Source organism: Ictidomys tridecemlineatus, chromosome 2 (assembly GCF_052094955.1).
Source record: "Ictidomys tridecemlineatus isolate mIctTri1 chromosome 2, mIctTri1.hap1, whole genome shotgun sequence".
NCBI lineage: Eukaryota > Metazoa > Chordata > Mammalia > Rodentia > Sciuridae > Ictidomys > Ictidomys tridecemlineatus.
The window spans coordinates 143,853,134-143,877,723 of NC_135478.1; the positions used below are offsets into that span (position 1 = coordinate 143,853,134).

The following is a 24,590-nucleotide window of genomic DNA, read 5'->3' on the forward strand; positions in this document are numbered from 1 at the left end:
AAAATTTCAACTTGTGAAATTTGGAGGATACTTTGATACCATAGAGTGGAAGAGCATGACTGGCAGTCTTGATCCTCATACATCAGGGTAGGCCGAGTCTGCTCCCAGTGGAGAGGAGCAGCCTCATCCTCACCGTTGGATTTATTTAAAGGTCCAACAATGTGACTTGCCCACAAAATCCTGTCCGCATGGCTGCTCATTGAGGAGAAGCAAAGTGTTTGTATTTATGGTGCTTCTAGGGCATAATTGGACCCTTATCATTTGGGACAGATGTTGCACCCTGAGCTGCAGAGGGAGCCAACACCTCTTCCATATTTTAAGTGTTGGAGGGCTCACAGTCCATTCAAATGCTGCAAACATTCAAATCCTCCATGTTGGCAGGCATTGCAAGCAGCCATGGCAGCTCTTGCATCATCTCAAAAGAAGCACACACTCACAATCAATTGCACTTGAAAATTTAAGGCCTGACAAGGCACAGTTTAAAGAGGTACTTACTTCAAAATAATTTGTTTGCAATCATCTAGCTTACAAAAATTACTTTCTGAAACTAATTACCTGGGAAAATACTAGGCAATTTCTTTTCCTATGGAAAACTGGCTTTTACAAAAAGGACAGGTAAATAGCTCAAATTTTTCAATGTATTAGGTATGCAGATAAAGATGTGTTAGGCTTTTTTAGCAGCCTAGAATGACTATTCCCTCACCCTGCTTGGTTCTTTGGTTAAGGCCCTGTGTAGTCAGGATTTGAAGAACACCTGAGTGGACCTGAAGGAGGCATTAGGAATGGGAACAAGGAGAAAGAAGATGGATCCAGGTGCAGAGCCCGGGTTATGGATATTTTGTGGGAGGATCGTTTGGTTACCAAGGCAAATTTCAGTAAGTGGGCAAATGAGAGAATTGAATCCTGACTTGCAAGGTTCTTTGGCAAATTCAGCTGGGTTCTTTTAGAGTCCATTTTGGGGATGGTAATGAACGTGACAGAGTTGATGCACAGAGAGATAACATGCAAAGCACTAAGAACAGAGCCTGCACATGGTAGTGCCAGATAAATGGCAGCTGTTATTTAAATACTTTAGAAAAGAAGGTTAGCAGTTGTAAAGTAAAATCAAGATGCAGTTGGTAAAAATACCAATCTAAAACTAATGTTTTTATAACATTTTTGGCTTCCTGGTAATACTGTTGACTATTTGACTGATGCTAATGAGAAGTTCAGTTTGCATTTGTTTTGGTGGTCGGCTTGATTAGATAATCCCAGGTGTGTTTCACATTGCTTTGTTTTTCCCCATTTCCCCTCAGAGGACCCTGATTTCAAAAGTGTCTGCCCTCCATGTGGCATTTGAACATATATTGTCATTAAACTGATTGGAAATGGAATTGGATCTAAAGTCTTGGTTTTATTAACCAACCTAATTTACAAAGCCAACTAGGCCAGAATCCTTAGTTCTTAGGAAATGTTACATCAAAATTTTTTATAACTTTTAGGGCTACATATCATTATTCCCAATCAAGATATTCTGTATAACAGTTTGCAAGTCAGATCTATATCAATCAATTTCCATCCAATATTTAATATATTTTAACATGAATTTTCTAATGTAAGAATAACATGTGTTTAGGCCATAAGTGCTTAGGACCTATTCAGGATTTTAACTATTGTTCATATCCTAAAGTCATTCTTTTTTATTTGTTTAACTATGTATATGTGTAAGTAAAGGTTTCCCCTACCAAATTGGGATCATACTAGAATATGTGTTGTATTCTATTTTTTTTTCTATTCTGAGTATTTTATCCTGATGCTGCATATTCTGACTTAAGTGGCTCCATCATCTACAGAACCATAGTTGAATCCTTTTTTATTATTCAGTATTAGATTTCCACTTCAATATTACATATAACATTATTATGTACCTACATATTCAAAAGTTTTTGAGCATACTTCAGATTATTTATCTGGTATCAATTCCTAGATCTGATATTCCTCTGTCAAAGCAGATGAAAAATTTTTAAATTCTTGGTTATTATACTATAAAATTTCTCTAAATTTTTAAAGAAATTTTCTCTCTCAATTGGACACATAGAAAGAGTGCCTATTTCTGTTTACTATTTCCTCCTTTATTTTTCCATCAGAATGTTTACTTTCATGTCATTGAGTCATAATTGTTTTTATATATTGAGGATGATAATTCTTTAGTTGTCAAAATATCTTCCAATTTGTACTCCACCCCAGTTGGTCTTACGCTTTTAACTTTGCTTATGGCCTCTTCTCTTTATACCTCCTAATTTCATTTTTCTAGAAATTACTTTTAAGGTTTTCTATTTACTTATAATTCTCCATAAATGTATTCATGGAAGAGTATATAGTGATGCTGCATTGCAATGTTGAGAAATTCAGTTAATTTTTACTCATTTCCTTCATCAATTCTCAGCTTTTATTGAAGAGGGGAATTTCAAACTAGTTGGTTATAAGTGAAGTTTATTTGTTTGTTTGTTTTAAGGGAACATAGCAGGGATAGAACTCAGGGGCACTCCACTCCTGAGCCACATCCCCAACCCTATTTTGCATTTTATTTAGAGATAGGGTCTCACTGAGTTGCTTAGCACCTTGCTTTTGCTGAGGCTGCCTTTGAACTCAAGATCTTTCTGCCCTCATACTCCTGAGCTGCTAGGATTACAGGCATGCACATGGTGTGAAGTGTTCTTTTATAATCAAATTACTCTTAAATATTGTTTTTTCATAGTTTCATCAAATTTCATTTCTAGTTTAGCAACAATTTTATTTGGCGATAAATTTTGCTAGTTTCACTTTCCCAGTTGACATGTTTTCCTCATTTTTAAGTTTTTAGCATTAATTGAAATTTTCTGTCACCCGTAGTACTTCTTTGACTAAAATTTTCGGGAAGTTGCTATGGGAACACCTGTGAGTTCTTAGATGTGCCTGAAAGTTCCTTTCTATTGTTCTGGTGCTGAACACGATGGAAAGATCACATAGTATTTTGGTTGCTTTCCCAGGGCCACAGCCCTCCCCCCCAGTCTGTCTGTCAGTCCCCTGTCCTGTTTTTTTTTTTCTTTCTCTTTGTTTGTGGTAAGTTTAAGTACAGATTCAGAAAGCTATATCAAGGAGTAACTATCCCAGTGCATTATTAACTACAGAGCCCATAGTATTATTGTTCAAGAATGTAAATAATAAAGAAATCAAGTGTATGTCTTTGAGTCTCTACAGATGTTCACTGTGGGACAAAACCAGCTGTCAGTTAGGAGGAGTGTAATTTCTGGATCTTGAGGGCTCTGTTCCACCCTAACTGTTGAGCTGCTTGCCATTGGCCATTTTCATAGTGAGTCACATCGTGACACATAGTTTGAAATGGAAGGCAATTGGAAAATGCAGTTTGAATTCTGCTAGCCTAGAGGCCTAGGGGTGCCAAGGATGCTAAACCTCAGACTTGAAAATGCGTTCTTTGTATCCATGACATCATTGGAACCTGTTGGTATGAACCAGTTAACAGTGCCAACCAATCAACAGTGCGGCCACCTATTTTTTTCTTATTTGTCTGTTCTAGTAATTTCACCTTGGAAACATGAAGGAATCTGATTGCAGTGGAGAGCTGCCTCCTGTTGCTGCATTGTTTTCTGTCTGTGTGTTTGCTGGGTTTTGACCACTTGTTTTGAGTAGTATCTTTTAGGGTACCCTATGGGCTGATGGCACTTGTATCAGCTATTTCAGACATGAGCAGAGCCACCCTCTGGAAAGTGATCACTGCAGAGGAAGGAACCACATAGTGGGGAAGGCTCATATCTAATTTGATCATGATGCCAAAAGAATGCATTTAAATTCATGAATTTAAACATCAGTTGCCCAATGCCAGCCGAACTTGAGCAGAAGCAGATTTGTTTCTGAAATATGTCTCCTCTCGGTTTTTAAACAAAACTTTTGTTAGATTCCTGTGGAAAATTGGTCTGACTCAGTTGTCAAATGAATTTTTCTTGCTCAAATAATATTTTATGGTCTTTGGTAGCAAACCAGAATTTAACAGCTTCACTTTTCATCAAAATTATGTTCAACTTAGGGATATTTTAAATGCTGACAGCTTGTCGGCAGTAGGGATACTGTTGGAAGAGATATAAATTGTTTTCCTTGACACTGAAGGCTGAGTATACATGAATTCTCCTCCTCCTTGCCTCAGTTTCCCTCCCCGTGTAGGTCAGAACAGTCATCATTTTACTCACATTAGCAGTTAAAGGAAGCTAATATTCGTCACATGACTCTTTCAGAATAGGCATATTTTCTGTATTGTGTACCCATCTAGATAGCTGAAGATGGAAAACAGACAAGGAAGGTACATTGGTAGAAAGTGTCCACCACACCCCTGGGGTACATTTCACTGAGTCAACAGGTCCTTCATGAATATGTGCTATGTGCCAGGTGCTGTGCCAAGCAGTGGTTGGAGGTGACATTTAACCCCTATCCTTAGGGCATTAAAGAAGGATGAGGGGGAGCATGGGGGAGCATTCTAGGGATCTTCTGTGGCCTACAGTCCACTGGGAATACTTTCTTGCCATCCACGTGGGCGTTCTTTCACTTTTAAGTCCTACCTTTCTGTAGAAGTCAGAAGTCATGATAGGTAGGCACGTCATTTTGTTATTTATAAAGAAATATTTCCTTCTCCTTTCAGTGTAAGCTGTAACGAATCATGTTGGGAAGTAGAGAGTCATGACATGCTGAATGGCAAACTCTTAAACTTTGAATCAGTCTTTCTCCATCCTTACTGCTTGTTAGGATCACCTAAAAAACATTTCACATATCCTATTTTGGTCCCTGACTCTTCAGAATCTGATTTAATTTGTCTGGGGTGAGACCAGGCCTTAGGTTTGGACAGATGAGTGGATGGATGGGTGGGTGGGTGGGTGAATGGATAGATGGATAGATGGGTTGATGAAGAAATGAAATAATGGATGAAAATGCCCTAATATGTTAGAGAGAACATTTGGGGTGAGCAAATAGATGGGCAGAAAAAGTAAAATTTGAACTTTGAGCACTTTATCTGCTAAAACAAAGGGAAACATGATTAGATGCATAACCACTCTTGTGTTTGCTTAATTAAAAACAAACAAACCATCTATGAAGTCCAAGCTTTTTCTTAAGACCAGGACTAACACAGGGGAAAAAAAATAGGACCCTTGATAATGAGATGTGGGCATTTTTAAGACATCTAGAGAAAAACATAGTCATGCTTTTCCCAGTGGAGGTTGATGGCACAGTCTAGAAGGCCTTTTGAGTGAGCTGAACATATACAGAGTGAGTCTCTAGACCTCAGGGAGGATTGGGCTCTGCTGGGAGCTTTCCATGAATCTTGTTCTCGTCCATAGAGCTCCCCTGGATGCCTCCCAGCTCCTGCATGTTCTGAACCCTGCCTGTCCTTGGCCATTTGACCACATCATCTCTTAGTGACCATTTGCCAAATCTGCTTTGGCCATAGTAGCCAACTCAATGTCCTTTGAACATTTCTAAAGCTGATGGTATTTCATTACTTCACTCTGCTTTGTTTTTTTGCAAAGCACTTTATACCATTTGAAATTATTTCAGTCATTTGTTTGTTTAAAAATGAGCTTTTCCATGATTCCATCTTGCTTGCGATTGTATTCCCAATACCTAAAAGAGTGCTTGACACTGTAGCTGCTCAATAAATATTCATTGAGTGAAAAAAACCAAACTTTTCATAAATATTTGACCTAAGCAATGATGCTGTACTTTACATTAAGCACAGAGCCAAGCTTTTTCATAATCAGCTGAATTTGAAATAATGCTGACACACTTTCATTAAAGGGGAGGACACAGATACTCATTACCTGGCCAACCTAACAGCCTTCTCTCATCCTGAGGACAGTTGAGTTCCATGTTTGTTTGGGCACAACTGTCCTCTTCTTACTTATTAATTAACAAACAGTGGCCTGAATATGTATTGTTCTGTTGTTGGTTATTTGCCCTTTTTGTTTTGCAATTAATCGTGTATGTCTATGTCCTAAGCAAACCTACATAAAATGCTGTTCTTTTTCTTTTCCCTGTGGCTGGAGGAAACTTTTATCTTCTCTCTTTTATCTTCTCAATTTCCATATCTATAAAATAGAGTCATAATATTAGTAGCTGCTGAAAAGTTGTTTTAAGAATGAAAAGAGCCAGGTGCAGTGACACACGCCCCTCATCCCAGCAGCTCAGGAGGCTGAGGCAGGAGGCTTGTGAGTTCAAAGCCAACCTCAGCAAAAGTGAGGCACTAAGCAACTTCCACGCTGTCTCTAAATAAAATACAAAATAGGGCTTGGGATGATGCTCAGTGGTTGAGTGCCCTAGAATTCAATCTCTGGTACCTCCCCCCCCCAAAAAAAAATGAATGAAAAAAACCCTTCAATCGAAAAGCACTTTACATAATACCTGGCCTATAGAACATACTCAATAAATGTTATTATTAGTAATAATAATGTCCAATACAATACTGGTTCATTAATCATTGTCATCCTAATGATTTTCTCCCTGCCCTCTCCTCTGACTCACTGTTTTTAGAAATGACATGATGATGAGGCTGTTTTATTGTCTTCCTAAATACATATGCCAATATGGCTTGGGTTAACTAAAAATACCCTCAGAACATGCACCGGACACCTTGGGTAATTGGAGTGTATTAATTCCCACTGCAGATCACTGTCACTACTGTTTTTGAAAGAGGCAGTTCTCCTAAAGGTGTGACTTCTTTCCCCCCTTCCTCCTCTTTGCCTGACTTGCTGCGGATCAGAGGAGAAGGCCAAGAAGGAGGCCGAGGAGAAGGCCCGCCTGGCTGCAGAGGAGAAACAAAAGGAAATGGAAGCCAAAAGCCAGGCCCAAGAAGGCTCGTCCAGCAAGACCGAGAAAAAGGCATCTGGAGACCCCAAGAGTCACGTCAACGGAACTCGCACAAACAAAAGCGACGAGCCTCGTGGGAAGAACCCCAAAGCGGAGAAGTCAGGAGAAAAGCAGCAGAATGGTGAGTAGACTGCCCGCTGGACAGTGGCTCTCTGGGGTGTTCATGGTGTGATGAGTGGGAGCTGGCCAGACGCTTCCCCATGTCAGCAGCTCCTGGCCCAGGGCCTCCCTGACCATCGGCTCCTGCTGATCCCACCTTCCCTGCCTGGGGATGTCAGCAGGATCCTATCAGAATCAGCCACCAGCTCCCCTGCGTCTTCCCCCTAGGAAGCTTGGCATCTCTCTGGCTCTCCCAGCTGCCCTGGAGACTCTAGCCAGTGCCCACCTGCCCACCAGGTGCAAATTACCACTAACCACACCAGCATAGTCTTGGGAGCTCGCTGCCAGGGGGGTGGATGAAAAGTGAACTTCTCAATTGTTCCAGCCCCAGGAGAGCCAGGTGTTAGGTCTGCCCGAGGCCTCTTGCTGTTTGTATGTACATACCACCCACAGACGTGCAGGTATTATGGTGACCAACCATTTTAATTTGCCTGAAATTAAGAATTTCCTGGAATGCAAGTCTTTCAGTTTTGTTTTGTGTTGGTACAGGGGATTGAACTCAGAGGCACTCAATCACTGAACCACATCCCCAGCCCTATTTTGTATTTTATTAAGAAACAGGGTCTCACTGAGTTGCTTAGCGCCTCACTTTTGCTGAGGCTGGCTTTGAACTTTGTGATCCTCCTGCCTCAGCCTCCCCAGCTGCTGGGATTATAGGCATGTGCCACTGGGCCCAGCAAGACTTTCAGTTTTAAAATAAAAAATGGTCCAGGCCATTACTTTCCTATGTGCATATATAAACACATGACCAGTATAATTCTATATCATGTACAACCAAAAGAATGGGAAGTTATACTCCATAAATGTCAAAATACATTCTGCTGTCATGATAACTAATAAGAACAAATATAAAAAATAAACAACAGAAATAAACAACAGAAAAATATTCCAGGCAAGCTGGGACGAGCTGACCACCATAATGTGCAGCTAATTCATGATGTCTTATATTTGATACAACAAATATTGACAACTATGTGTCAAGTGCTTTACAAGGGATTTAGAATGAAGAAGCCCTGGGAAATCTATGATGTCACAGAGGATATAGACAGCCTCACAAATAATTCTAGTGAAATGCAGACAAATAACAGCCAAGGTGTGGCAGATAAAATGCCCCCAAAAACCACCCTGCAAAAAAAAGACATTAGCTTTGTTGGGACAGGGGGTTGTGAGATAGGGTGAAGGCAGAGAAGGCTTCAAGAGGAGATGGGGCCTCAGCTAGGTGTTAAGAGCTAAAGTTTGCTGATAAAATAGGAAAAAGAGGCTTCCAGACACAGAGGACTTGATGAGTGCCCTGCGAGGGCATGGACTTGATCCCCTTGTTTTGGGAAGGGCAGGAAGTTCAGAGTCTGCAGCTTGCAAGTGCCAGGTTGTGGCTGGGTAGCAAAGGTAGCTTTGCAGCCTGACAGACCCGGATTCAAGTTACATCTTTGCCTCTTCTCGGTGGCCTTGGCCAGATTATTTAACCTTTCATTGTCTCTGTTCAATGTACATACATCATGGTTCTCTTATGAGCCTTAATAAAAATCATGGTACCAAAAACTACAAAGAAAATAACAACCAATAGCATCTATTGACTTATGCCAGGTGCTGTTTTAAGTTCTCTCTTTCCATATTCTTATTCTTACCTGCCTGGTAGGACCAGGCGATTTCCTCTAGCTAGAGCTACTACGCTACAGTGCCTGGGGAAATGAGAAATAGTACAAAGTACTTACATGGCAGTCTCCAACTTTTAAAAATAGTAGTATATATATCATGTTTTATGTATAATCATAAAAGAGTATTTTAAAACATATAATGATAATAGCTCATATCACACTCCAAGAAGTTTGTATTAGTTCCTTCAGCTAATCTTCATGACCACTCTTAAGGGACAGGGAAGGCCATTGTTCCAGCTAGTCCAGTCCCTAGCAGCCTGGCTCTGGAGACATTTTAGTATATTTTGTATTGAAATGCATCATTATCCAGAACAAAAATTGTTAATAAGAATTTATGATGCTCCTGTTGAAGTTTTAGAGGGTGGTATAAACCATCCCTCTGTTCCCCTCCTGAGATCTGAACCAACAAAGAAATAGATAGGAAAATCAGAAAGTCAATGATGAAGGTGTCAGTTCCATGGCAACTGGAGCTGGCCTGGGAACATGGACTTGTTCTACTAAACACCTGGGCTTCTTCCTGCATCTGACCTGAGCTGAGCTTTACAACTCGACATTGGGAGAACCAGGCATGTTTGGGGCTCACTGCCTCCACCCCCCAGCAGGGACTGAATATGTGTGCATCTTGTGGAAAACACATGGAAGGGAAGTGTGGGTGGCTGGGGTGACCACTGCGTAATTTGGCTCCTCCTCCTAGCTAAATCACTCCTCCAAAGGAGGGGCCACCAAAGAGGAAAAATGCATTTCTTCCCTCCTTTTTTCTTCTGGCTAAACATGTCTTGAAAAAAATCAGTAATCATAACAGTACTGCCATTTATTGAATACCTAATGTGCCAGATGCTGTATCTTGAGATTTTTAACGTAAGATTAAAGCATTTAAAAATCCCAACAATTTTGTCAAGATACTTATTCCCATCTCACAGTAGGAAAAATTAAATTAAATCGCTTGCCTAACGTCAGGCTACCTTTCAGTAGAGATCCCAGGTGAAACTCAGTTCCATGGGTGTCTCTATTCTCTACTATGTAACTGCCACACCCTTATCATTTGCAGATTTGGTGATGGCAGAGAAAGTGGCGATTAGGAGAAATAGGAGTTGTGCCTGCAGTCTATATATATTCGGTATCTTTTTGTTTCAGGGGTTGGCACCCTTTTTATGTAATGGACCATATAGTAAACATTTGCAGCTTTGGGGCTATATGGTTTCTGTTGCAGCTACTCAACACTGCCATTTATCATGAAAGACACTCACGAAAGATACCAAAGCAAATGATTGAGGCTGTATTCCAATAAAAGTTTATTTATGGAAATTAAAATTTGAATTCCATCTGATGTTCACATCACAAAATATCCATCTTTTTGTTTCCCAGTCCTTTAAAAATATATAAAAGCCGTTCTTAGTTTGTAGATGATAATAAAACCAGGCAGCAGGATCAGCTTTGGCCCCTGGGTCCTGGTTTGCTAACCCTTGGCTTAGTCAGTAAGAGAAACCAATAAACACTAACAAGCCAGACACACACAAAAAAAATGGTCATAAATCCTACAAAGACTCAGAGAGGGCAGAGGGGACAGAAATTTATTTTGAAGATGTCAGGGGTGTAGGGATCCTGAAAGACACAGGAGCCTGCCTCTCCAACAAGGCTGGCTTGATTCCACAGCTGTGTTTATTTTCCAAAGCACTAGCCTACCATTTCCCTTAAAAATTGAGTATGAAATCAGAGGTGGGAAAAGAAATCAATTCAGAGCAATAATAAGAAAGGCTAATGGTGATTGGGGACTTTGTTACAGCAGCCTAATTAAAATGATTTATAACTGCCCAGAAAGGCTCTTCTGTTTGCCCCTGTTTATTGAGTAACAGCTCACATCAGCCATTACTCTATGCCCAACCCATGGGAAATTGCCTAATGGGTTCTGTTCAGGGAACATCATCAAATAAGCATGGGTCTTTTCCTAGGCACCCCTCCTTATGGGTTGCCAAAGGCATTTTCCAGGTGAAGGCTGAAGGATATTGGTTAGAGAAGTTCTGGGGGTTTGCTCTCCTCTTGCCAATTACAGGTTCCTTTAAGCTCTGGATCAAGGCAACTTCCTCCCTCAGCCTTCCAGACCCTGGCTGAGTATACAGACTGCATGGGCTACTGGCTGGCATCCAGCAAAATCGAACCATTTCTGCTGACTTTAGGAAGACATCTTGGTCTTGCTGCAGCTGTGGGTCAAACTCCAGTTCAGAGCAAGCTGGAAGGCCTAAAATAGAGTGCATTTGGGGTGTGAAAGCTCGCTTCAGGAAGAAGGGTTATTTTTCTGCATGACACTAATTTGACTACAGGGCTTGATATCCTTGAATCCATCTCTGGTGTCCTAAAAGAGGGAAAGGCTGTTGTCGGGATTGTTTCATGGGACTTCTAAAGAGACCCTTCTCTTTGGACAAGCGCTGGTGGTAGAAGGAGATAATCATGTCCTTTACTTAAACCTGACCTGTTTGGGCCCAGGGCAAGGTGGACGTCCCTTCTTCTCCATTCTTCCCATTTCTGAATTAAGAATGAGAAAAACCTGGGGGAGTTTATTAACATCTAATTTAGCTTAGGATTTGTCCAATTAGAAGTACAAACTTCAGAGACTGCATCACAGCCAAAAATAGCCTTGCATTAGCCTTAGGTCATCATTTCTTTGTAGATCCAAAGGCATTTAGAAATGGAAACCTGAAATCAAAAAATTGAGCTTTGAAGAGAAGCTAATAACTACAATAGTTGAAAACTTGGTCTCTAGAGTCAGACCGACTCTCGTGGCCTGCCGTGTTATCTGTGCGCCTTAGATTCCTCGGCCATAAAATAGGGATGATATGTCATATGTGTTTCAGGTCAATTCCTTACAAATTGACTTAAGTGAGAGTACTTTGTAGAAAGATCTATTGACCATTTGTTAAAATAAAAACAAAAACAAAAACAAAAAAAAACCCTGTCAGACAAGTGGCTTAAACCAGATCTACAGTAGCTGACAGGAACAGTTTGCCACCGGAGGGAGATGTGGATATAAGGTTGGGATCAGAGGCCAGGCCAGGGGAGTGTCTGAAATGCATGCTGGGGGACAGTGGGTTACACAAGATGCAGATGGACTGGCTAGAGTTTGCCCAGGTGGCTGCAGTGATGTCAGGAAAAATTCAAACTTGTAAAACATCCTCAATCATTTGGTGAGTTAATAATTTAGCAAATTGACCATTTAATGAGTGAATCTTTGATGAGTTTCTCTACTTCCAATAGCAGTTCCTTCTTAATGAGGTTGCTGTAAGAATTAAATGAAATGATGCGTACAAAGCATCTAGCACACTTCCTGGCACAAAGCTAAAAAACAAAAAGATAAATCCTTTTCCTTACATACACATCTTGGAGGCTTGGATACTATCCTCACTTTAGTTAGTGTTAGGATCTTTTTGCTTCAGTAGGTGCACAACATTTGAGTTGTAACATATTCTTAAATGTATATAGGACTAAAAAGAAAGCTTATATTAGTAAAATTGATTAAAAATAAATATGCCAAAACTTTAAAATAAAGCTAGGGGAAGGTATCCATGATCTTTTGGTATGACACTGGCCTATGATTGAACAGACCTGCCTACGGATCATTAAATTACCCTAGACAGGGATTAGCACACTTTTTCTTTAAAGGGCTAGACAGAAAATATTTTCGTTTGTTTCTATTTTTGCCACATGAAAGCAGTCACAGACTATATGTAAGTGGATGTGTAGGAGTGCATGCCAATAAAACTTTATTGACCCCAACAGGTGGCAAGCCTGATTGTCCCATAGGCTGTAATCTGCTGACCCCTGCTGTTGGAGAATATGGCTGTGTCTTATTTTGTTATTTACTAATTAACTCTTATAACTGTGGAGTTACTTGCTAATTTGGAAAATTTTGACTTATAGAGAAGATAACCAAAAAGGCTATAGTTTTATTGCCTTGTGGAGTATAAACATTTCTGACTCTTAGTAATCTTATTTTAACATGTCTCTAAAATGCCTATTTCCTTAAATGCTCTTAGAACCATCCTTACCATCTCCCTCATACATGAGTTCAGTGTATTTTTCACAGATGTTCCTTCTACATTTGTTTAAGGGTGAAATTTTTAACCTTATAAATTATACTCTGACAAGCTTGTTAATTAGAATATTATTTATAGCTCTGTTTTAGAATAATAACAGCTATCATTGAGCAGTGTCATATTCAGTACTTACACGTTTTAAATGCCAGGAGATAGGCATTATAAACCCATTTTGCAGATAAGAAAACTGAAGCACAGAGATGTTAAATAGCTATTAATTTGTAGAATTTACACTTAACCCAGACTTTTCCTCACTCCACAGTCTAACCATAATTCTGAACTGCCTTTCTTGGAAGACAAATACTGTGGACTTAATTACAACCTTGTCTGTTAGGAACTTTCAATCTTGATTTCCTATCATAATCCAATTACCAGAATCTAATGCATGGTGATGGAAGATGTTTACACTGAGACATGTACTCCCTTGTGACTATAAAATTATGCCACACGTTTTTTTTTTTTTTACCTTGGCAGGTTTAGAGATATTCATAACTTCCCCTTCAGCTGTATACATATACTGTTTGTCACGTTTATTGCTTTCAGGTGACTTGAAAGATGGTAAAAATAAGACAGACAAGAAGGATCACTCCAACATCGGAAATGATTCAAAGAAAACAGATGGTAAGAGTATCTTTCCCATTACGCTTTTTCCATAAAATGTGCAATTACTGAAAACTTGTTAGAATCATACCTGAAACTGAAATAGAGATGGTTAATATAGTTTTACACCCTAAAAACACCCCACTCCACTACATTTAATAATACTGGTATCTCATTTTCAATAATTTACTAATTATTGCTGTGTCTCTTCTTCTCTGAAATCCTTCATTGTTTTGATTGTCATGATGGCTCATTCCTAATTATTTCTTTATGCATGGACATGATATCAAGCTAAAAGTGAAAGTTTCCAGGGAGTGGTTTTGAAATTTGAACATAATTCTTCATGCATCTATTAAAAAAGAGAGAGCCCCTTCAGCTGGCAGCTGCACCCTATACCGCCATGCTGCCTTTACTTGCATGCATGAAATCAGTTTTCCCACTTGACATATTTGAATCCTAAACTTCATCAAAATCCCAAACTTCATTTTGGACTTGCTGACTGCAATGCAATGGAATAAGACATTCTGCTAATGTATATATGAGTTTCTGATCACGAATTGGGCAACATAAATAGGACATGTTCCGTGCTTTTAGTTTGCACAATTTTTCCCTTGAGTAAATTATTACTTTTGGTAAAAATAAACAGGAATTGGGCCAGGGCAATGTTGCAAATCAACATATATAGTTACAGAACACAATTGGGCCAGTAAGAACAAGTCCTAAAGGCAGTGACAGCGCAAGACGCAGCATAAACCACCACAGTGAGGTGCTTCATGAGCATCGTTTGTACTTTTTATAAACAACATTCCATTCTTTTTAAAACCTGAAAGTTCAAAATTAAATTACCTGCCACACTTGGAACTATTGGATTGAGAAACCTACCCTTACTTTTTACATACATTTTATTGTCTTGTTTGTCATACATGTTCATTCCTGAGCATCCCTTTAGGCATTGACATGATATTTAACTAAAAATGAAAATTTCCTGGGCATGGCTTTTGTTAAGAGTCCCATGCCCTTGTTGAAACTTCCCAGGAGACATTGTACTTGATGCTAAGGTATTCTGTGAATAAGAACAAGTGTTGGGTATTCAGGTTCAGGAATAAGAAGAAATTTAAATAGGAGCGTTCACACATCTATTAAAAATGAAACAGCTCCTTTAGCTTTTAGCCTTACGCCATAACAACATGCTTGCATGAAATCCATTTTCAAACCTTTCCTTTTAAGATGTAAGAAGTCACTCCAAGTGTCTTATCACACAATACCTGGGGAACTCACATCTGTCATTTTTAACCAACTTGCTTATGCAAATAGAAACCACTTAATGAACATATCTCCTTGAATAATTGTGAATAAGAAGTGAATTAAACAGAGATAAAATAGAATTCAAAATGGTAATATCTCAATCAGACTTTTATGGGAAAGGTTGTTCAAATACCAGGGACTCTTTTTGCCAGGCATCATCAGACCCACGTCAAGACAACCCAATCCAGGAAAGGTACTGTGGAAGAATGGGGTCACCTAAACCTAGCACCTGGACATCTTCCCCATCCAGCACTTGGCCCATTGCTCCCTGATCTGAATTCCTGTAGCACAAAAGCCCAAAATAAATCAAGTCCAAATTTTTTTAATATGGAATCTTCCATCTTATGATTTTAATTATACCATAAATAGCTGCTATAATGTCATGTGGGCCTTGTGATTTAAGTTCTATTACCTTCATAAAGCCCTATTATGTTATCTGGTCCCCTTTTAACTGAATGATTTCCAAATATTTATAAGACTGAAAAATTTTAGGGGGAGGAAGGTGATGAAATAGATTCTATATCCTGTTGCATAAATAAGTGTAAAATTTGATTGTTTAATGAGCAGGATTCTTGATCTTATGGGAGTGTGAACCGGCTCTAGTAAATAAAGAAAAGACAAGCTCTAACATCTATCCCCTGTTTTTCCTCCATAATCCCACCCTTCACCAGCCTCAAGAGGGGCCGCTGTGCCCATACACTTGCAAATTTATATGCAAACATAGACAGGAACAACTTTGTATTCTAATGTCATTATTGAACCAACCTGACATCTGTCATCAACACTACTTTGGCACCTACCCAAGAGGCAGAGCATTGAACTTCAGTGACTTACAATGGTTTAGTCCAAAACCTTTACTAGGACTAAAGTTAATTCTTGGTGGAATGAAGTGCAAAAGAATGACTCTCACCTACTCTTTCCTTTTTTAGTCACTAAAACTCTTTGCTACAGAAGTTTTTTTTTTTTTTAAGGAATATATAGATCAGTGGATATATTGATTTAAAATCCCATATAGAAATAACATTTTGAACATTTCTTTCTAGTGGCTCTTATTATGTTTGGTGACCAGGTAGAGTTAATTTAACTTTTCAATGACCCTATTCCCATTCCAACCCTGAGAATCATTGACGAGTAACTCTCTATAATTTTTGAGAGGGGAATATCCAGGTACAATTCATACCCACTGTGATTAACCCACTATGGTTCATGGTTGTAGCATTGTAAACATTCAGAGAGAAACCAATTGGTTTTTCCCAAATTCTTATGACCTTGGGCCTGCACATGGTGGGGAGGTAGTGTGTTCTGAAACAGTAAATTACATCCTCGCATAAAGAACACACTGCAATGGCACATTATCTCTGTCAGGTTACTGAGGTTCTCTTTAGTACCCTGCAGCAATAATTTTCTAACTGACTTCAAAGAATGGCTGTCCTCTGAAAGTACCTTACTTACCTCCAGAGAGAAATGCACTAACATAAAAAAATCTAGGTCTCTGAGCCAAATTTCTCTTAGTGTCTAAAATTTTCCATCATTATTGGGAGACTTGCAGGGTACCACACAAATTAATTCTTTTAGGGCATTTCTAGTCATGGTTGTAAGAGCATTGCCTCTTGACCTAACATGATTTATTACAGTTGTTCAAAAATACAAACTTACCCTTCGTTATACTTGACCACGTCACAGAGAGAGATGAGACGCCCACCTTTTGTGTCTCTCAGAAGATGGGTTATAATTAGGTCCTGCACTATTATTGGCCAAATCTCAGAGAGTGAGTCCAACTGGAGTTTCTCCTTCACTGAACATTCTGGGAATTGGAATGTTTAACATCAGTTCATGAAATTTAAAAGCAAGCTGGAGAAAAGTGGAAAAGGTGGACAAAAGAAAATCCACAAATGTCTGCCTCTGACAAAGAGAAATAACCAGAACTGGATTTATCTTCTCACCTGAATCAAGAGAGAGAGGAAAAGAGAGGCCACCACTGGACAATGTTTGTAAAAGAATGGTTTTCAAGATACCAGAGGTCAGAAAATGAAGAAGAGTGATTTTGGAGAGAAAGGAGATGAATGAGGCGAACCCTGTGATGGCCCCAGTTACTGCCATGAGAGGATTCTTCAACAACAGTGGAAAGGAGGGACATGGGCAGACCTGGTTGACCCTCTGAGTTGAGAATTTGAGTAAGAGTTCAGAGAAACCAACCTGGGCACTCCAACCCTGAGTTCCAACCTGGTTAGGGTTGACAAAATAAAACATAAAAGAAGAGAACTAGAAAACTCTAGAGATCTGGAAAGTATTCTTCAGAATTCTGATCAACCCATGCAATGAGGAAACTACCTGAGGCCTAAAAAGAACCAGCCAAGAGGATTAGAGGTAATGGTCCTGATGTTCACAAGGAGCAGGAATTGTGCCTATTCCCACCAACTAGAATTGAACCTCTCATCATTTAAAGGAAATTAGGTACTCACAATTGTCTTGAATTTGTAGGGAGAAATAATTAGCTACTTAGCTGTAGGCTAAGTGATGCTCTAGTCCTGCCTAACAAATCTCAAAAAGCAAGACAAAAGGATCAAAATGTTTCCAGGTAACTTAATTACATCCCAGAATACAGCTCAAGGAGGGTGTGTGTGTGTGTGATCTAGCACCCAACAAATTAAAATTCACAATGTCTGCATATAATAATCATAATAATAAAATCCCTGGGCATTCAAAGCAACAAGAAAACACTGCTCCTAATGAGGAATAAACTAACAAGCAAACACCCAACTAGTTGAAACCAACTCAAAGATAAATGTTAGAATTATCAGACTAGGAAATTAAAGCAGCTTTTACAACTTTAGTACATATGTTCAGAACTTAAGAAGAGACATGCATACATTTATAAAGATCAAAAATCAAACTTCCAGATATGAAAACTATAGGTCTGATATGAAAAATAGGAAGACATTGGGTGCGATTAATAGTAAAGGCAATGGGATTAGACATTGAGGGAAAAAAAGTAGTGAAAAAATTAGAGATATAAATAAAGCATATAAATATAAATAAAGGAATAAAAACAGAATAAAGAATACAATATAAATTATTATAAATAGCAGATTCCTTGGAATCTCCAAATAGAAGAAAGAGTGGGGAAGAAAGGAAACTATTTGAAGACTCAATGGGCAGAATTTTGCTACATGATGAAAACTATAAATCTAAGAAGCTCAATAAAGCCCAAGAACAAGAAACACAAAAAAAATTACACCAAACATATCATATTAAAAACAGCCAAAGAGAGGAAAAAAAACACATATGCACATGTGAACAAAGGTGAGGATGATAGTAGATTTCTTGTTAGAGAAAACAAGTCAACAGGGGAGCACCATCTTTAAAGTCCTGAAAGGAAAAAAAATCACCCAAGAATTCTGTATCCAGCAAAAATATTTTTTTTAGAAATTCAGGTGAACTAAAGATAATTTTCATTAAAGATAATTTCATACCATACAAAGGTTTTCTTATCATTACTCCCTAAACAATACACTATAATAACTATTTACCTAGCATTTATGCTGTATAAGGTAGTCTAAGTTATCTAGAGATAATCTAAAAAGAATACAGGAGGATGTGCATAGGTTATGTTCAAATACTATGACATTGTATACAAGGAACTTGACCTTCTACAGATTTGGGTATCTGTGACAGGTCCTGGGACCAGTTTCCCACAGATAGCAAAAGACAAATGTATATACTTTATTATTATTTAATGCTCCTAAAGATAATTGGCTACTTGAAACAAAGTAGTTAATGTATTGTTGGCCTTATAACATATACAAAAACAAAATGTGTGACTACAATGGCATAAAATACAAAGGTAAAGTAATGGAAGTATACTATTATAGATTCTAATGCTATATACGAAATGGTGTAATATGTGAAGAGAGATTGAGATATATTAAGAGCATATACTATAAGCTTTAAGTCAATCACTAAAATAATAAAAAAGATATATAGCTGACTAGCTAACAAGAGATAATAGGGGACCAAAAATAATAATTAATCCAAAAGCAGGTAGAAAAAAGAGTAATAAGGAAATAAAAAAAAGAGAGAGAAAATGAAATAAAAAATAAATAGGAACACCATCCGCTTAAAATCAAGCATATCAATATAAATGACCTAAATACCCCAATTAAAAAGCAGAGATTGTCAGATCATAAGACCCAAATTTATTCTGTCCCAAAATTTAAAAAAATTGAAATTGATATAGCAACACTAGACAAAAGAAAATTTGAATGGCTACATTAATATCAAACAAAGTAGATTTCAGGGCAAAGAACAGAAAAAAGAAAGTTTCAGGGTTAAAGAAGTTTATTTCCTAATGATAAATTTGTCTATCTATCAAGAAAATATAATAATATAATGATATTTCACATTTTTGCACTGAAATGCATGGATTGAACTGCAGAAAAAATTTAAATCCACCATTTGCACACATTAATAGTCATCTCCATAAGTGATAGAATCAGTAGATATAAAATCAGTGTTGAAAAGAGTGAAACAGCACTAGCAATCAACTTGACCTAATTGGCATTTCTGATGTACCCAAGAAGTAGAATAGGAGAATACACATTATATTGAAATGAAAATTTGTGTTTTCATAATTTTTTTCTGACCAGTCTGGCTAGAGGTTAATATATTTTATTAATTATTATCATTAACAGTATCTGTTGTTTTTCTTTTCTATTTAATTGATATCTGGTGTGATCTTTATTATTTTCCTTCTTCTGCTTGCTAACAGATACAGTTTGCCTTATTTTTTATTTATTTTAGTTTTTAAGGTGAAAGTTAAGGTCAATGAGTATCTTTTTTTCTTTTTCTATTCTAGGCAGTGCTGTAGTTTCCCTATAAGTACATTAGCATCATGCCAAAAATTTGGATATGTTGCATATACATTCATATGAGCTCAGAATACTTTCTAATTTCTACTTTTTTTTTCCCTTTGGTACTGGGGATTGAATCCAGGGACACTTAACCACTGAACCACATCTCCAATCCCTTTTTTTAAAATTTTATTTAGAGACAAGATCTCACTTAGTTGGTTTAGGGCCTCACTAAATTGCTGAGGCTGGCCTTGAACTCATGATCCTCCTGCCTTAGTCTCCCGAACTGCTGGAATTACAGGCATGAGCCAATGTTCCCAGCTCCACTTCAATTTCTACATCAACTGAACAGTTATTTAAAAGTATAATGTTTTCTTTCTAAATATTTGGGGATTTATAGAGATAGTTGAGATGTCGGTTTTCCTCAGATTGATCTATATAGTCAACACAGTCCCAATTAAAATCCTAGCATGACATTCTGTAGAAGTGGGCAAACTGACTTAAAATATGTATGGAATGCAAAACACGCAGAATAGACAAAGCAAAAAACTTTGGAAGAGAAGGAAAAGTTGACTCGATTTCAAGACTTCTATAGCTACAGTGATCAAGGCAGCATACTATGGGCATCAACAGAGACAATGGTCAATGGAATAGAGTCCAGATACAGATCTGTATGTTCATGAGAGCTTATTTTTTACAAAGGGAGAAGGAAATTCTATGGAAAATGATGGTCATCAGCAAATGGTGATGGAGCAATTGGAGCAAAATAATGAACTTCTACTTGTGTGTGTGCCACATAAACGCATGATACTAGAATGGGTCCAAAAACCTAAGTGTAGAATGTAAAATTATAAACCTCTATTTAAAAATATATATGAGAAACTCCCTTCTAACTTGGATTAGGGGAAAAAATCCTAGATATGAAAATAAAAGTACAAACCATAAAAGAACAAATTGATAAATGATACTTTATCAAAATTAAAAATTTCTGCTCTTAAAGACCTGGTAGGAGAATAAAAAGACAATCCACAGACTGAGAGAATATTTGCAAAGTATAGATCTGTTAAAAGATTTTTATCCATAATATAGAAAGAATTCTCAATATTCAATAATAAGAAAGTAAGAATCTAATTAAAATCATATGAACATTTTAACCAGCATGTCACAAAGGAAGATAACCACTAGCGAAGAAGCACATTAAAGGGTCTTTAGCATCATTAAGGAGAGACAAATTAAAAAATGAAGACAAATGAAACATATTGAGAGAGAACAAAACAAAATGAAGCTCATGTAAGGGAAGAAGAAGATTTCACACTTGCAGATTGTATTCAACTAATAATTTCTTAGCTCTTGACTTCTGTGACTGTCAGGATGCAACTTTTTTAGCTCATTTCTCAAAGAGCATATGATATTTCTTGTAGCCTCATTTCTTTTTATTTTTTTAATATTTTAATAGGTATCGATGGACCTTTACATACATATGTATGTGTGTGTGTGTGTGTGTGTGTGTGTGTGTGTGTGTGTGTGTGTAGCTGAGAACCAAACCCAGTGCCTCACACATGGTAGGCAAGCGCTCTACCACTGAGCCTTGACGCCAGCCTCATTTCTTAAGCTGCTCTTATTCTCCTGCTCAACATCTCAGTACAGGGAAAATGCAGGAGGCAGTATAGCTAATATTCTTGGGAGTCTGCTTAGAGCAACTAGTTGTGATCAGAAGGCTTATTGTGAACACAAGAGGAAGAGGAACTTACCTGTCACTTGGTCCTTCACCAGGCTGTTATCTTGTGACTCGGACTTGTTACAGAGCTTACAAGAGTCATCTGAAGAACTGAATATGTTTTCCCATTTTTTTTAAATAGCTGATTCCTAGAAAGTTAATTTGGATTGAGATACATACATAAAGTTGGAAGGAGTGAGTTTGTTAGATATCTTTTGTTCTATTATACTTACAAAGTTCTTAATAAAAGCAGTAGAAGGATATAATCATGAGCCTTTCCATTGGAGTTGCACTTCATTCTTGTAACATTCCTATGTTACATTGGACTCTGTTCGTTACCTAAAGGAAGGGGCACCACCCTGCTCTCAGTGGACCTGGTAGTGAATGACAGATGGGGCCTGTGCAGACCTGGAGGTGCACCCAGCTCTGCAGATCCAGGGAGGAAAGCCAAGCTGGCAGAACTACGACATGTGGGTGCCCGTGATACCACAGAGGTTGTTTCTTTCTCAGGTTCCAGTGTAGGAATTTGGGAAGCAACGCACGCCCTGGAACATTACTGTTTTTCAGGAGGTGGGCATCCACTTGTCATCCAGGCACTGAGACTGTGGTTGTCACTTTTCACATTTGCAGAGACACCTGGGTCCTGGTGTTCTGTCTCATGGAATTAGCTTCATCTCACTTTGTCTTCCTCGTATTGCTGCCCCCCACCCCTGTACTGCTCAGAGCAACAGCCTTGGGCTGTCTTGATGCTTCAGAACTAACAACTGGCTGTTTCAGACCCCTCTATAACCTTCCCTGTCCTTGTCATGGAGGCCTCATCTTATTACCTCATGGCCCGTCTCTGCTCTCTCTTCCTGAAGGACTTGTCACCTGAGGTTGATGGTGACTGTGCATTAGTCAGTTCAGAACCACAGCAGCCAGCAGCCATTGAACACATGACTCATTTTCAGCACGCTCATCTTTTAATTAATCTCCTACACCCTAGCTGGGGGGGGGGAATTGATAGGGAATATTGTACCGATTTAATGTTTTTCTCAATTTCTGAAAGGTTGATGTGTTTTCTAAGGAACTGTCAATATGATTTTAGGAAGAATTCTAATACATTCACAATTCTTACAGGGTGGTGGTCTTTATGGCCATTTTAGTTCAAACTTCTATCCTACATGAACTACATATAAGATAATTCAATCATTGAAGAGGTTGTGGCATCTTGAGAATTCTTTTTTTTAATTTAATTTTTATTCATTCCTTTTAGGAATACATGACAATAGAGTGTATCTTAGCATATTATACATACATGGGAAACTTTATTCTAATTCGGATCCCATTCTTCTGATTGTATATGATGTGGAGTTTCACTGATCTTGTATTCACATATAAACATAGGAAAGTTATGACTGATACATTCCATTCTCTTTCCTATTGCCTTTCTCTCTCCCTTCCCTTCATTCCCCCTTTGTCTAATTCAATGAACTTTTATTCCCCCCCCATTTATTATGTGTTATTATCCACATATCAGAGAGAACGTTTGGCCTTTAGTTTTTGGAGATTGGATGATTTCACTTAGCCTGATAGTCTCCAGTTCCATCCATTTACTGGCAAGTGCCATAATTTCATTCTTCTTTATGGCTAAGTAATATTCCCTTGTGTACATATGTCACATTTTCTTTATCCATTCATCTGTTTTGAGGCACCTAGGTTGGTTCCATAGCTTAGCTATTGTGAATTGAACTGCTGTAAACACTGATGTGACTGTGTCACTATAGTGTGCTGATTTTAAGTCCTTTGGGTATATTCTGAGGAGTGGGATAACTGGGTCAAATGGTAGTTCCATTCCAAGTTTTCTGAGGAATCTCCATACTGCTTTCCATAATGGTTGCACCAATTTGCAGTCCCACCAGCAATGTAAGAATGTACACCCTCGTCCTCACCAACATTTCTTATTACTTGTATTCTTGATAATTGCCATTCTGAATAGAATGAGATGGACTCTCAGTGTAGTTTTAATTTGCATTTCTCTAATTGCTAGTGATGTTGAACATTTTTTCATATATTTGTTGACCGATCATATTTCCTCTTCTGTGAAGTGTCTGTTCTGTTCTTTTGCCCATTTATTGATTGGGTTGTTGGGTTTTTTGGTGTTAAGCTTTTTGAGTTCTTTATACATCCTGAAGATTAATGCTCTATCTGAGCATCAGGTAGCAAAGGTCTTCTCCTCATCTGCAGGCTCTCTCTTCACATTCTTGTTTATGTTCTTTGCTGTGAAGAAGCTTTTTAGTTTGATATCATCCCTTTTATCGATTCTTGATTTTACTTCTTGGTTCCTATGTAGACATGATGGAGAGTTGGGCCTACATTTTCTTCTAGTAAGTTCAGGGTCTCTGGTCTAATGCTTAGGTCCTTGATCCACTTTGAGTTGAGTTTTTTGCAGAGTGAGAGATAGGGTTCAGTTTCATTCTGCTACATAGGAGTCTTGAAGGGAAATCCACTTTGTGACTCACCATATTCTTCTGTACACAAGATGTGGAGTTTCACTAGTCATGTATTCATATATAAACATTTCCCTCATGTGGGAAATAGACATCCTTTACCTGGGAGCTTGGGATGCACCTAATGACGGAGAAGTCTACACAAACAGAAATGAAGCATTGATTGAGATGCAGAGGATTTGTTGACACTGAAATGAATTTTTTTCTTGACCAAGGCATAGCTTTGACTGCCAGTTTATTGGTATACAGTTAGAAATAGATGCTCTGTGTGCACTGGAATGCCCATGTCAACGGGCCAGTCAGGGTTTCTTCTTCTTAAAGGAAATTTTGCTTGTGAATTCCCACCACCAGAAAGTTGCTTGGCCTCCTGAGGATGACAGGGGAGTTAGTTGATGAACTATAACCTTGGAATAGAATACCCTGATGTCTCTACTACTGGGACGGACCTGCAGAGGAGACTGGGGGTGGTCTCGTGTGCCCTGTATCCTGACAGGGCATGAAGTACTCTTCCACGACACCCCTGTTTCTAGTCTCCTTCTCAGTCACCTTTAGCCATCAGATAGTTAATATCTTGGAATAGGTTATTATTCTTGTTCACTTCTGGTCCTCCTTGTTTGCTTTCCTCTGCCTTGATCTTGAAGAAATTTGGTGTCTATAAGCAGGTGTTCTCAAACTTTTTCAGTCTCATTCGTTTTTGTCCCCCTTAACCAACTCGAGTTTCATGTGCTCTTCACCCACTCCCCTCCCAACAGTGTGCCCAGATCATGTGGCGTGTCGAATAGGCCACGGATGGTGAGAAGTTCTGGGAACAGTAGCTGTTACCCCATCCTTTTCTCTCC

General features: G+C 38.4%; 1 protein-coding gene across 14 annotated transcripts in view; it reads left to right on the plus strand.

The window, feature by feature from the left end:
* Pde1c (phosphodiesterase 1C) overlaps positions 1 to 24,590 on the plus strand; it is a 603,438-nt gene that overhangs the window by 537,899 nt on the left and 40,949 nt on the right. For 13 of the 14 annotated variants that reach the window (XR_013435068.1, XM_021722262.3, XM_078039880.1 and 10 more), the window contains 2 exons: positions 6,782 to 7,009; positions 13,334 to 13,411. Coding sequence is in view for 13 of the 14 variants with exons in the window: in XM_021722262.3 (XP_021577937.1) it covers positions 6,782 to 7,009; positions 13,334 to 13,411 (306 nt within the window). In the remaining variant the exon portion in view is untranslated. Of the gene's footprint in view, positions 1 to 6,781; positions 7,010 to 13,333; positions 13,412 to 14,847; positions 15,063 to 24,590 lie in introns of those variants that run through there. The other variant, XM_078039882.1, reaches the window with a different exon arrangement.